Source organism: Myotis myotis, unplaced genomic scaffold (genome assembly GCF_014108235.1).
Source record: "Myotis myotis isolate mMyoMyo1 unplaced genomic scaffold, mMyoMyo1.p scaffold_m19_p_7, whole genome shotgun sequence".
Lineage (NCBI taxonomy): Eukaryota > Metazoa > Chordata > Mammalia > Chiroptera > Vespertilionidae > Myotis > Myotis myotis.
The window spans coordinates 8,280,441-8,292,870 of record NW_023416379.1 but is presented as its reverse complement, the minus strand read 5'-3'; the positions used below and the strand labels follow the sequence as shown (position 1 = coordinate 8,292,870).

Below are 12,430 nucleotides of genomic sequence, written 5' to 3'. Positions count from 1 at the left end.
TTGTAATGGGAGTATTACCTCCATTTTTTAAAAATTATTGTTCCCAGCTTTATTGAGATGTGATTGACATATAATATTGTGTGAGTTTAAGGTGTACAATGTAGGGATTTAATACATTTATATATAATAAAATGATAACCACCACAACATTAGCTAACACCTTTATCCCATCACATAATTATACTTTCTTTTTTTATTATTGCCATTTTTAGATAAAATGACATTATTAGAATAAGAGAAAATCTGAGTATTTAGAGGTAATGTAGTATTGTCATCAAAAGCAAGCGCCCAGAACCAAATATAAAAACAGATCAAAGCCCAGACTGTTGTCTTTGAATTGCTTGCATCATTAAAAACCTATATTTACTTTTGCATTACCTTTTCCCCTTCCTCACCTATTATTTTTACTAGTAGAATCAATATAAAGAAATAATGATAGCTCAGAATAGTCATATAATTTAAATACCATCAAATCTTTCTTTTCTTAAAATTTCACTTATATTAATGGGGGGAAAAGAAGGTAAACAGAACAAAAACAGCCTAACAGGTTTTTTTTATATATATATCAGAGTCAATAATACTGACCACATGCAATAATCACCAAGGTCCTTGTCCCTGTTTTACAGAACTGCTTTCTACACTTTATTCTGTGCTTAACCCTAAAGGACATGAAGGGCATTGGAACAAAATATAGTCTATAAGCATATGAGTAAAATAGCATAAGGAGATGATTAGAAAGGTTGCCTTTGCGGCACACTATCTTTGTTTCAAATACTTGACTTAAAACAAGACAATGTTGGAAATACTACGGGAGTTCCCTCCTGGCTGGAGCTATTTTGAAATGTTTATAACATAAATAGCCACAGAGAAGGTTACTTTACTAAAACTTCCTTTTAAGGACATCCGCGATTCAGAGCATTATTAAGCTGCAAATATCGAAAGAAAGTCTTTCCAAGATGCCATTGAACAGTAAAGAAAGAGACGGGATCTCAAGCTTCTGCCCTTTCTTCACTACCCCTTTTATGCTTCCCTTTCTCTCATTCTGAAAGAGCTGCCATTAGTTAAAAAAAAAAAAAATGTCCGGAAGGCAAGCCATGAGCATGACATAGGAGTTCTGTGAACCGTTAATTCCAGCACAGCTGTCAAAGCTCCACACAGGAGAGCTGATCAGGGTGCAAACTATTAGTTGTGTTTTCGGGGCTTACCAAATGTGTCTTTCAAAGCTATAGATTCAATCATTTAATTGTTGGAAAGAATTCACTGGCAGGATCGTAGCTATGACTCTTCGTCTATTTATGCCTCTACCCACAGGCCATTTTTTTCAGACTGAATGGCTGAATGCGATATTACAAACTCTTGCACCAGAAGAATGAAAGTAGAATGTTTCCACTCACAGTAACTGTTTTCAATGGTAAATAATAACTTCTTCTCTCCTCTACCCTTATATGTAGAAGAGTTCGACTTATGAGAAAAGAAAACAGATCTGATTTGCAAATTTAATTAGAAACACTTCCTTCTTCCAAGTCTGAATGTTGTGTTTTTAGTTAGCAAGAAGGTTTTCAGTTGTTTTGTTTGTTTAGCGACGATGAGAACCAAACCAAACTTCTAGCATAACCACCAACAGAAAACAGGAAGCCAACTTACGCGCCCCTTCTCCCAGCTCTCCACTATCTCCTGATCTGTGTTCTTGCCTTCCAGGAGGGCTAGCTGCTGAGCCCACGTTGTGAGAAGGGTGCCGAGCTGCTCCAGGGCCTGCTCCAGGGCGGCCACTCGGCCTGAGAACGCCTGCTCCGAAAGGGCCATCTGGCTGGCCAGGCTCTCCAGGCTGCCCTGCGTCCGGAGCACGCTGTCTTCCCACTGCTGCCAGTCGGCGCGCAGGGCCTGCATCTCTGTGTCCAGGAGCTCGCTCCCGCTGGCCGCTGTGAGCTGCTTCACGGCGGGAGCCAGGGACTCCACTCTGCTCAGGCGGCTGGCCCCGGTCTCTCTGGAATCCATCAGCTCCTGTAATGGAATATCACCATGGTAACCGAGGAGGCCGAGTCCCAGCAGGCTTCCAAATATGTACAGAGGGGCACCCTGTCCTGCTGGGGAGTTTTAGCCAGTGTGCCTGCCACAGGGAGCCAGAGTCCAGCCACCCGCCCACCCCCGCGCTGTCACGGCAGAGAATTCCCATCCTGAGCACCAGGGCTTCTGGCAAAAGAAGCTGTGGAATCCGAAACAGCCTGAAACAGACGAAACAGGGACCCTGAAGTCAGGCATTGTTTGAATGTGTGACACTGCGTTGGCCCACAGTGCACTGCTCCTATAAATAAGCAAATCCATATTTCCTCCCAAACCAGCGATTTTCAACCTTTTGCATCTCATGGCACACATAAACTAATTACTAACATGCGGCGGCACACCAAAAAATATATTAATTTTTTTGCCAATCGGACAAGAAAATAGATGTAATTTTGAATCATTCCCACTGGATGGCTATTGTGTTGGCTATTGTCACTTTTCATTATTTGACAACCTAAGGGAAAAGAGGTCAGTGCCCTGGACGACATAGTCAGGTGTTGCCCGTTTTAAAATTCTTGCAGCACCGGGTTAAAATTACTTCCTAAACTGACAGATAAGTGAACAAGGATTGAAGCAGGACTGTGGTCTGCTCAGGATCCCCACCCACCCCATTTCACCTTCTTTCACAAGGCGGTAGCTTACAAATGGATGGATGGATGAGTGAATTAAAACATTACTGAGAAATGTGCCAAGGAAGTATTTTAAAGGATCACACAGATCTAGAAACTTACAAAGTGCCTTTACGTAATTATCACATTTAAAACGTTCAATATTATTGAAAAAAGATAAGCCTTTCAAAGTAAATCATCAAAATACAGTTATTACTGCTATCATCATCTGTTGCATTTATGATTTTTATGTTCTGATCTCTATTCATTAGAACACAATTTGAGTGCGGAATCTCAGAGGGAAGGTGGGGGAGGCTGGGAGGGTGGGAAGTGATCAACCAAAGACTTTGAATGCATATATGGACACAGACAATAGGGTGCTGGAGGCCTGGGGCTGGGAGCAGGGGTGGGGGTGAGGGGAGACAGGGGTGGGCTGGAGGGGACCAATGGGGGAAGAAGGGGGACATATGCAATTCTTTCAACAATAAATTATTAAAAACACAAACAAACAAGAACACAATTTGAGTCCTAAAGTCCTGACCACACTTACACTATTGGTTCCTCATCTAAAACGTAACCAGTCAGGATTTCATCACTGCTTAATTTTTAGATTAAAATCTACTGTTTTCCACAGGGGGCAAGTCATTGCCATGTATTATTCAAGCAACTAGAAATAGAAAGAACCAAAATACCGGAGATCTCTACTTCTCAGAGATCTCTAGTTCGCTGAGCGGTGTGAAATTTTTTGCTTTAAGTTGCCTTTATAGGTGGTAATTTTAATATCCTTTAAAGTACCGCCTTTCATTATACTGTTGTACTGTTGTCTGGGGAAGCAGAACAAAACATCTAGAACGACATTTCCAAGTTATTATTAAACTTTTCACTAAGTTATTGTATAAACTTTTCTCCTACTGTGCTGGGAAATCATATCCGATTCTGTCAGCTCCAAGCTGGCGCATACTGGGATGTCTCATACCGCAGCAAGCAGTGCATCTGCATGCAGGAGCATACTGTACACGGACAACGTTTCATTTTGTTCAAAGTGTAAAGTGTCTTGAATTCCTTTCCCCCCCTCTTGTTTATGTTTAGAATTCCTGAGGTGCAAGGTCATCTACACCAACCACCAGAAAACAGGAAGGAAACATTTGAATGAACAGGATCGAATCTATACAATCTTTATCACAGGCATGTCAGGCTCCAGCACCAATGAGAGAGAGAAGTTATGGTATCGGTCCACTTTCTGACCTTAATTTTAGACAATTTTTTCTGGGTGGCGGACGAGTCTCCAGACGGGTCCGACCAGCGGTGAAGCTCCTCCTTGGCCGAGTGGAGCCAGTCTGTGAACTCCTGCACGGCATCCACATACAGGAGGTGGTCCTTCACCATCTCCTCCGCGCTCCGCATTCTCTCCTGGGAAACAAGCAGAGGCGACTCAGCGGCCCTCGCTACGGAGGATGTGAAATCAGACAAGACAACAGTCTAATATTGGTCTCTTAATCATCTTGGAAGGCTTTGTTCTTATTTTTTAAATCCTCATCTGAGGATAATTTTCCATTGATTTTTAGAGAGAGTAGAAGGGATGGAGGTGGGGGGGAAGAGAGAGAGAGAGAGAGAGAGAGAGAGAGAGAGAGAGAGAGAGAGAGAGAGAGAGAGAGAGGCCAATGTGAGAGAGACACATCGATTGGTTGCCTCCCACACGGGGCTAGAGATTGAGCCTACAACCAAGGTATGTGCCCTTGACTGGGAATCAAACCAGTGATCTTTTGGTGCTCTAACCACTGAGAAAAACCGTCCAGGGCTTCATTCTTATTCTTGAATTTTCTCTGTGTTTAATATCTTAAAATGCAAATATCAAATCTCAATTAGACTAAAAGACTTTGAGGATAAAACCAATTTTCTTATAATTTTACTTATGTCTAGCTTCACATAAAAATCTATGCTTAATGAATGTTGACTAACATCCCTCACTAATCATCCACTTAATAATAATTATTATAATAACTTATTATTAAATAAATGACTTGTGTTGGCTTTTTGTAAAGAACTTTTAAACACTAATATTTGAAGCGCAACAATTTTGCAAAAGAAAAAACCAAAAAAAGAAAGAAAATGGGTTGACTAACATTCTAAGTGGTGAAAAATCATAAAATTAAAAATAAAAAATAAGCCCAAGATTGCAGGAAGGAAAAATGCATGGGCATCCATAGGTGAGAAATTATCTTCATATAATATTGTACAAATAGTTTTTAGAGCAGCAAATTCCCCAATAATGTAACCCATAAGCTATTCTTTACCTGACCCTGAAGTTTTTCCTTCAATATAAAGCACTAACCTTGGCAACGGTCATTATATCATTAAACTGTGTTTTCAGCTCCTCTTGAGCCGTCTCTGTGAAGGACGCATCCTCAGTCTTCTGGTAGAGCTCCCTGGACCTGGCAGTGAGGCGGTGCAGGGCTGCGGCGTGATCCTCCCCCTCCGAGACGATGCACTGGAAGTGGTCCAGAAGGCAAAACTTCTCTTTCAGACCTGGCTGCGGTTTCAAGGGATGCTCCACTTTTTGGTCTACGGATTCCATCCACTGCTCCAACTGGTTTTTCCACTCCAGGTAGTCATTCCATTGGCTAATCACAGCCTCTAAAGTGCTGGGATTAATGTTATTAGAAAAATAAGTTATCTTGACAGCTCTACTGGAAACCAACTAGGGGAGCATGGCATCCAGGTAAGCCAAGCATGTCAAACTCAAAGGCTAACACAGGCCAAATAAACGAGGCATGTGGCCCGCGGGCTGCGAGTTTGACATGCTTGATGTAAGCTGTCTTGCTGAACACTACTATAAGGGGTGAGGGCGCTGCTTCTCAGGGCAGGGAGAAACACTGCTTTTCTGACCCGCTGCACAGTTTCTTCAAACAAAGTGAATCCATGTCAAAATGTAAGATGTTGTAGTCATATATGCATCTGGAGATTTGTCTTCCAAATGCTAATTGTCTTAATAAATAGGCAAATTTATGAATTGTGTTGTTAAATATCAGCACTGGGGCATCAATTCAATTTTATTTTATTTTTTAAAAATATTTCTTTATTGATTTCAGAGAGGAAGGGAGAAGGAGAGAGAGATAGAAACATCAATGATGAGAAAGAATCATTCATCGGCTGCCTCCTGCACGACCCCTACTGGGGATCGAGCCCGCAACCCGGCATGTGCCCTGACCAGGAGTTGAACCATGAATTCCTGGTTCATAGGTCAATGCTCAACCACTGAGCCATGCTGGCTGAGCAAATTTTATTGAATATATATTAATTCTTACTTTTCTTGGACTCAGTTTATTTTACTAAAACCAGATGGCAATTATTTATTGATTGGAATTTAAATTTTAGGGTAATCTTCCTGGTTAAATAATATCATTAGATTGATTTTCACATACGGATATAGATGCACAATGTTTTAGTATTGAATGGATGAAGAAATGAAGGCTAAATACATTTATAATATAAGAAATGTAATCACAAATGTAATAGTCAACCAAATAGCTCTCCAGATAGTCAAGTAAAAGGCTCTCCAGGCTGGCATCCTGAATTTTAAAGTATTCAGCTCTAAAACTATTCTAAACTCATCTTCAGTGACCTCTCCCAATCTCCCTTGCATAAAATCCTATAATCCTGGAGTCATAACTGTAGGAAATGTACTTGCAGCATTTGCTTAAACTGTTTCTTTCTTTTTAAAAAATGTTTTTATTGATTTTAGAGAGAGGAAGGGAAGGGAGAGAGAGGAGAAACATTGATGTGAAAGAGAAACATAGATTGGCTGCCTCCTGCACACCTCCTACTGGGGGTTGAGCCTGCAACCTGGTCATGTGACCTGACTGGGAATAGAACCAGTGACCTTTCGGTGCATGGGATGACGCCCAACCAGCTAAGCCACACCAACCAGGGCTCAGATTGTTTATTTTTCATCAGTAGAAACCTCATCATACATGCCAACATTCTTATCCTTTCCAATTGAGTTTCCAAATCAATCTCACCTCCCCAGAAGCCACCCTGGGCCCTGCCTTCTTCTACAGTCTCACAACATCTTAGCAACACTATATGAGTCAGAGTTGTCTGGAATGTACCCTACCCTGGCCTCATAGCACGTAGAGGGTAAAAAGTACTTTGTTTTGTTTTATTCTTTTAGCACAGGAAAAAATAACCACAAAACAAAATAAACTCTGTAGTTACCCACTGTCATTTGAACATTGCTATTGCTCAATATGTAGTTGTCAAATTTAATTTCTTGCTAAAAGCAAAGAATCAAAGATTTGAATCTACTTTTTGTATTTAACATTTTATTCTAACATCTGAAAAATATTCACCCATATTCCTGTTCACTTTTACAAAGCTAGCTTATTGGCAAGCATTGGGAAGTCTGATCTACTCTATAAAAAATAGAATCCTGGGATCTGAAGTTTTTTTCTTTACTGACCAGTTTGAGCTATTACTAAGATTCAAAATTCTGCAGACTTTGGGAGTTACTACAAATGCTCCATATTAAAGAAAAAAAAACAAACTAAAACAAAACACAACCTCTCACATTTTAATTGAAACCATGGTCCACTTTTACATTGTACGGGTGATTGCAAATATTTTTATTTTTTTTTATGAATTTTAATCTTTTACTTGTCTATTTATTTTGATCATGGTGAACACACACTTCTTTGGTGATCAAATAGTATATATCATCGTCAGAATATGGCTCCTGGAATGTATTTTATTTTATTTTTTTTTCTGTTTTTTTTTTTTTTAAATATATTTTATTGATTTTTTACAGAGAGGAAGGGAGAGAGATAGAGAGTTAGAAACATCGATGAGAGAGAAACATCGATCAGCTGCCTCCCGCACATCTCCCACTGGGGACGTGCCCGCAACCCAGGCACATGCCCTTGACCGGAATCGAACCTGGGACCCTTCAGTCTGTAGGCCGACGCTCTATCCACTGAGCCAAACCGGTTTCGGCCTGGAATGTATTTTAATATAATTCTGACTGACAATCCTTTGTCCAACAAGCCAGCCAGATTACTCGTGGATACTCTGAGGAGAGGAGGAAGGCGAAAATCTTCCACTCATAAATACAACAGCAACAACATTGCCTATTGCAACAACCAGCATCTTCTCAGCAGCCCCTGGGCAGTGCTACTTAACAGAGCTCCGCAGACATCCTGGGCGGAAGGGCTGACTGTTGCTTGTGTGAGAATGTCCCACGCATTGGAGGGCACCAGCTCTCCTGGGCTCAGTCACTGAATGCCAGGGATGCTCCATCCCTGTGACCATCAAACACCCTCCCCCCATAGTTCCACAACCCCAACATGGGTGATATTACTTGGGGTTGAGAAAAAGATTTATACTTAAGCTCCACAGTTGCCCATGACTTAATTTCCCTTATGTTTCTTTAAAAAGTGAAAAGATATTAAAGTTATTCAAGACCACATATCCTTGCTTGGATGAATTAAAAGGGTCTATTTTACAGAGTTCAAGTTGTGTGCCAAATTCCATTGACATATTATGGGAGATGTAAATATTACATTTTAGAAAATTCTCTAATAGCAAAGACTGGTTTTGTTTGCTTGCTCTGTATGTGTATATGTGTATGTGTGTGTGTGTGTGTGTGTGTTTAGGCGAAGACAGGCAAGCATACACCAGCTAAGATGACATGCGTGGCCACTCTACTGCAGGAGGCGTGGCACCGCTCCCTCATGTCACGAAGCCACGGGGCTTTGTTTAGGCAGTTAGGCACTTGCACTGGACTCTGTACCTCTGAGCGTGGACGGAGGAGCTCATGATGTTGGCCCACACGTCTGTAAGGGTCTGCAGCTGGGTCTGGATCACCTTCTGACCTTCTTTGTTGCTACTTCTCAAGGCCTGTTCCCCTTTGCCAATGGCCATATTCAGCTTGACTTCCCCTTCCCCTTTCATCAGGAGGATGTCCTAGGAAGAAGAGGGAATGCACGTCAGCAGAAAGAGTAAAAGCTTCTGACAGTTTTAAAAACAATGGTTTCCCTGAGAATCAAGGTAGGGAATACCCTACTCACCTTAAAGAGAAAAGGGGACATATGTAATGCTTTCAACAATAAAGATTTAAAAACAAAGAAAATAAAAGGCAACAAACAAAATAAACTGATGAACAAAACAGGACCAGGGGCATGGATACCTGGAACAGACTGACAGATCTCAGAGGGGAAGGGGAATGGAGGGTGGGGTGTGGGGGGGAGGGAACTAGAAGCGATTAATTAAAAAACATATATTCTGCCCTGACCAGTTTGGCTCAGTGGATAGAGCATCGGCCTGCGGACTCAAGGGTCCCAGGTTCGATTCTGGTCAAGGTCATGTACCTGGGTTGTGGGCACATCCCCAGTAGGGAGTGTGCAAGAGGCAGCTGATCGATGTTTCTCTCTCACTGATGTTTCTAACTCTCTATACCTCTCCCTTCCTCTCTAAAAAATCAATAAAATACATTTTAAAAAACCCCACATATATTCTTACATGCATAACCCATGGACACAGACAATGATGTGGTGAAGGCGGGGGTGGGGGCTGGATGGAAGGGAGCAAAAGAGGGGAAAATGGGGCACATCTGTAATAGTGTTAACAATAAATAAAAAATGAAAACAAAACAACAACAACGTCTGGACTCTACCGCAATACAAAACTTTAAATATTAGGAACCCGAGAATCTGGGAGTAAAGATTAACTCCAGTTTAAATTCTTGGGAAACTTTGGACTACTTGCCTTAGCACTGTAACTTTACTGGGAAACTTAGTTTCAGAGTAAAAAGGAATTATTTTGAAAATGAAAACACGCTTGTCAAAAGCCTAACAGTCCCCTACCTTCAAAGCCTGACTAATTCCTGTCTTTCAAGGTCACCTTCACTGGCTGCAGGCTGGATGGTGGTCTCCTTTGCGCTTTCCCCACCCCCGCTGCCTTCAATCACAGCCCCGCATACATGTTGCACGGCCTGTAACATTTGCAGTTGGTCCCTGCCACTGACTTGAACTCCTGCAGGACTCATTTTTATCTTCACATGCCCAGCAACTTGCATAGTGCTTGGAGTAAACTAGGTATTTATTTCATAATGTTTGCTGAATATTTACTAAACAAAATTAAAAATATATATATCTTAGAGCTACTAAAGCAAACATATTCCTTTCCTTTACAAAGAGGGAAAATCATCCCCTCCAAGTCCTTTTTGCCCAATTTCCCTATTTCGCTCACCTAATCCTCATTTAGAGAGAGGCTCACGGCGTGATTGGGACCCGACTCAACCATTTGGGTGTCTAATCGCATCAGTCCTGGGGCACAGGGGTGTACCTGTATCTGTAACAGCCGTTTTTCCAGGGTGTCCTTGCTTCCCACGGTGCTGTCTGCGCAGGCCAGCTTGTCTTGCACGCCCTTCACCCAGGCCCACATGCTCTGCAGGGCCTCCTCCAGGGCCTCGTGCTCCTGCAGGGCCGCCTGGCAGCGGCGCAGCTTCTCCTTGGTCATCCTGACCAGGCCCTGGTAGCTGGTGAGCAGCTGGGAGCACAGGCGCCCTTCCTTCCCGGCGCCGTGGCCTTCCTCGCTGAGCAGCTGCCCGCGCTGCGAGAGCTTGTCCAGAGACTCTCTAAAGACAACAGAAAACAAAATCAGCTGGACTCTCCCAGCGCCGGGGAGCCACAAAGGATTGTTGGTGTTGGAGCGCTCCACAGACAAGAGCTCACAGCTGACACGCCTTTAACGGAGAGCCTTGCCAGGCTGACCTATGAGGGTGGGGAAGGTGGTTGAGCATCAACCAATGAACCAGGAGGTCACGGTTTGATTCCCCGTCAGTGCCCAGGCCCGGGTTGTGGGCTTGATCCCCAGTAGGGGGTGTGCAGGAGGCAGCCGATCAATGATTCTCTCTCTTCATTGATGTTTCTCTCTCTCTCCCTTTCTCTTCCTCTCTGAAATCAATAAAAATATGTTTTAAAAAATAAAGTAAAATGAAGAGTCTGGAGACTGCCCTGGCCACCTGCTTCTCCTATGGTTTCTCCAAAGGTAGTTAATTCACATCCAGGGACCTGACTGAACCCATACAGTACCTAGATCCAAGCCCAGTGTATGCCGAGGAATTCACTTCAGAAAAGGCCTGGCCTGCCCCTCCAAGCCACCCGGCATCTCTCCACTCCTACCGAATGCTCTAACCCTGAGCAGCTTGCTGAAACGCCCCCAACCCTCTGCTATACATACACGGAGGCTCCCCTGTGAGAACCCTTCTGCTCTCCTCTGCTCCTGGTCTACCTGCCCCTTTCACAGCTCAGGGCAGGCATCGCATCCCTGGCAAGCATCATGATAACTGAGGACAGGGTGGGGAGTGTGGAGAGGGTGAGGCGGGTGGAGAGAGTGGAGAAGGTGGAGAGGGTGGAGAGGGTGAGGAGGGCAGGTCTCCTCCTCTGGGCACCTTCTGCAGCCTCCTACACACCCTGTGTGTCTCAATCCACAGGCTTTCCTTCTAGAAGCCAGGGCTATTACAATCATCTCATGTCCCAGCACCAGTGCAATGTTTGGCAGAGATAAAATGAAAAAAAAAAGAAGAAGAAGAAAAAAGGCATGATTCTTTCAAAAGGCCATTTTATGAGTGCTTAAGGGTGTCATTCTTGTACCTCAGGTGCCCTGCTCATCTCAGCTTGGAGTTATGTAAATTAGCCCCAGGGAAAGTGTAACCACCTGTGGCTGGGTCGGCTTCATCCTGTTTGACAGGTTCTGAATTCAGATCAGCACTGTTCTCAGGAGATGCCTGGGAAACCAGGAGGGGGAGAGCAGTTGTCTGAACACAAACTATTGCGAGTAGTGGAAAAAGGCTACATAATGTATCTCCTATGACGCCTCTTTTATTTTACTTAGCAGCTATTATATAAATAGCATCCTTATGGGTCTCTGTGAGATGTATGTGACTTATACAATATTATATCTACTCTAAAGTACATATTTTTATTTTGGTAGTCTGTTTGATGAGACAAGAAGGTAGTGTAAGCAATAATGTGAGTTAAATAATAATTCAAGAGAATAGATACCACTTGTTATTTCAAGAAGAATTGGTAAATGGATGATAAAAATTCAATGAGTCTCAAGTTTAGGGTACTTTAAAAAAATGGAGGGCATCCCTCCAAAATGTGTGTACTAGAAATATTATGATTTAAAACAACAACAGAGGACTGGGAGGAGCAAATGACAAGCAGGTGAGAGGAATCAGGTGACCCAGCTGAGCACCTGAGTGACCCTCACTTGGAGTGTACAGAGTAGCCAGTTAGAAGGAAACTGGGAACCAATATACTAAGGACTCTTAGCTCTGATCATGGAATATCAGATCAAGAATAATATGGAAGGAGGAGAGAAGTAGGTTATATTGTATCTAGACAAGAGTCAAGATTTTAAAGCACAAAAAGTGCACTGTAACTTGCAGAAATTTATATATTTAGAATGATACTATTATTCTGTTAATTCAGCAATATATTCTACTAGAGGCCCAGTGCACATATTCGTGCACCAGTGGGTCCCTTGGCCTGGCCTGTGGGATCGAGCTGAAACCAGCTCTCTGACATCCCCTGAGAGGTCCCGGATTGCAAAAGGATGCAGGCCAGGCCGAGGGACCCCACCAGTGGCTGATCGTGGCAGGGAGGGACATGGGAGGTTGGCAAGCCAGGACGGGACTGCAGGAGGGCTCCAGGGCATGTCTGGCCTATCTCGCTCAGTCCCAATCGACTAGACCCCAGCAG

At 43.1% G+C, this 12,430-nt stretch overlaps 1 protein-coding gene across 12 annotated transcripts in view; it reads right to left on the bottom strand.

The window, feature by feature from the left end:
* Positions 1–12,430, bottom strand: part of SYNE1 (spectrin repeat containing nuclear envelope protein 1) — a 387,376-nt gene that overhangs the window by 203,745 nt on the left and 171,201 nt on the right. For all 12 annotated transcript variants that reach the window (XM_036316912.1, XM_036316911.1, XM_036316914.1 and 9 more), the window contains 5 exons: positions 10,008–10,299; positions 8,455–8,627; positions 5,002–5,311; positions 3,915–4,079; positions 1,645–2,001 (listed from right to left, as the gene is read on the bottom strand). In XM_036316912.1, coding sequence (XP_036172805.1) covers positions 1,645–2,001; positions 3,915–4,079; positions 5,002–5,311; positions 8,455–8,627; positions 10,008–10,299 — 1,297 coding nt within the window. The remainder of the gene's footprint in view (positions 1–1,644; positions 2,002–3,914; positions 4,080–5,001; positions 5,312–8,454; positions 8,628–10,007; positions 10,300–12,430) is intronic.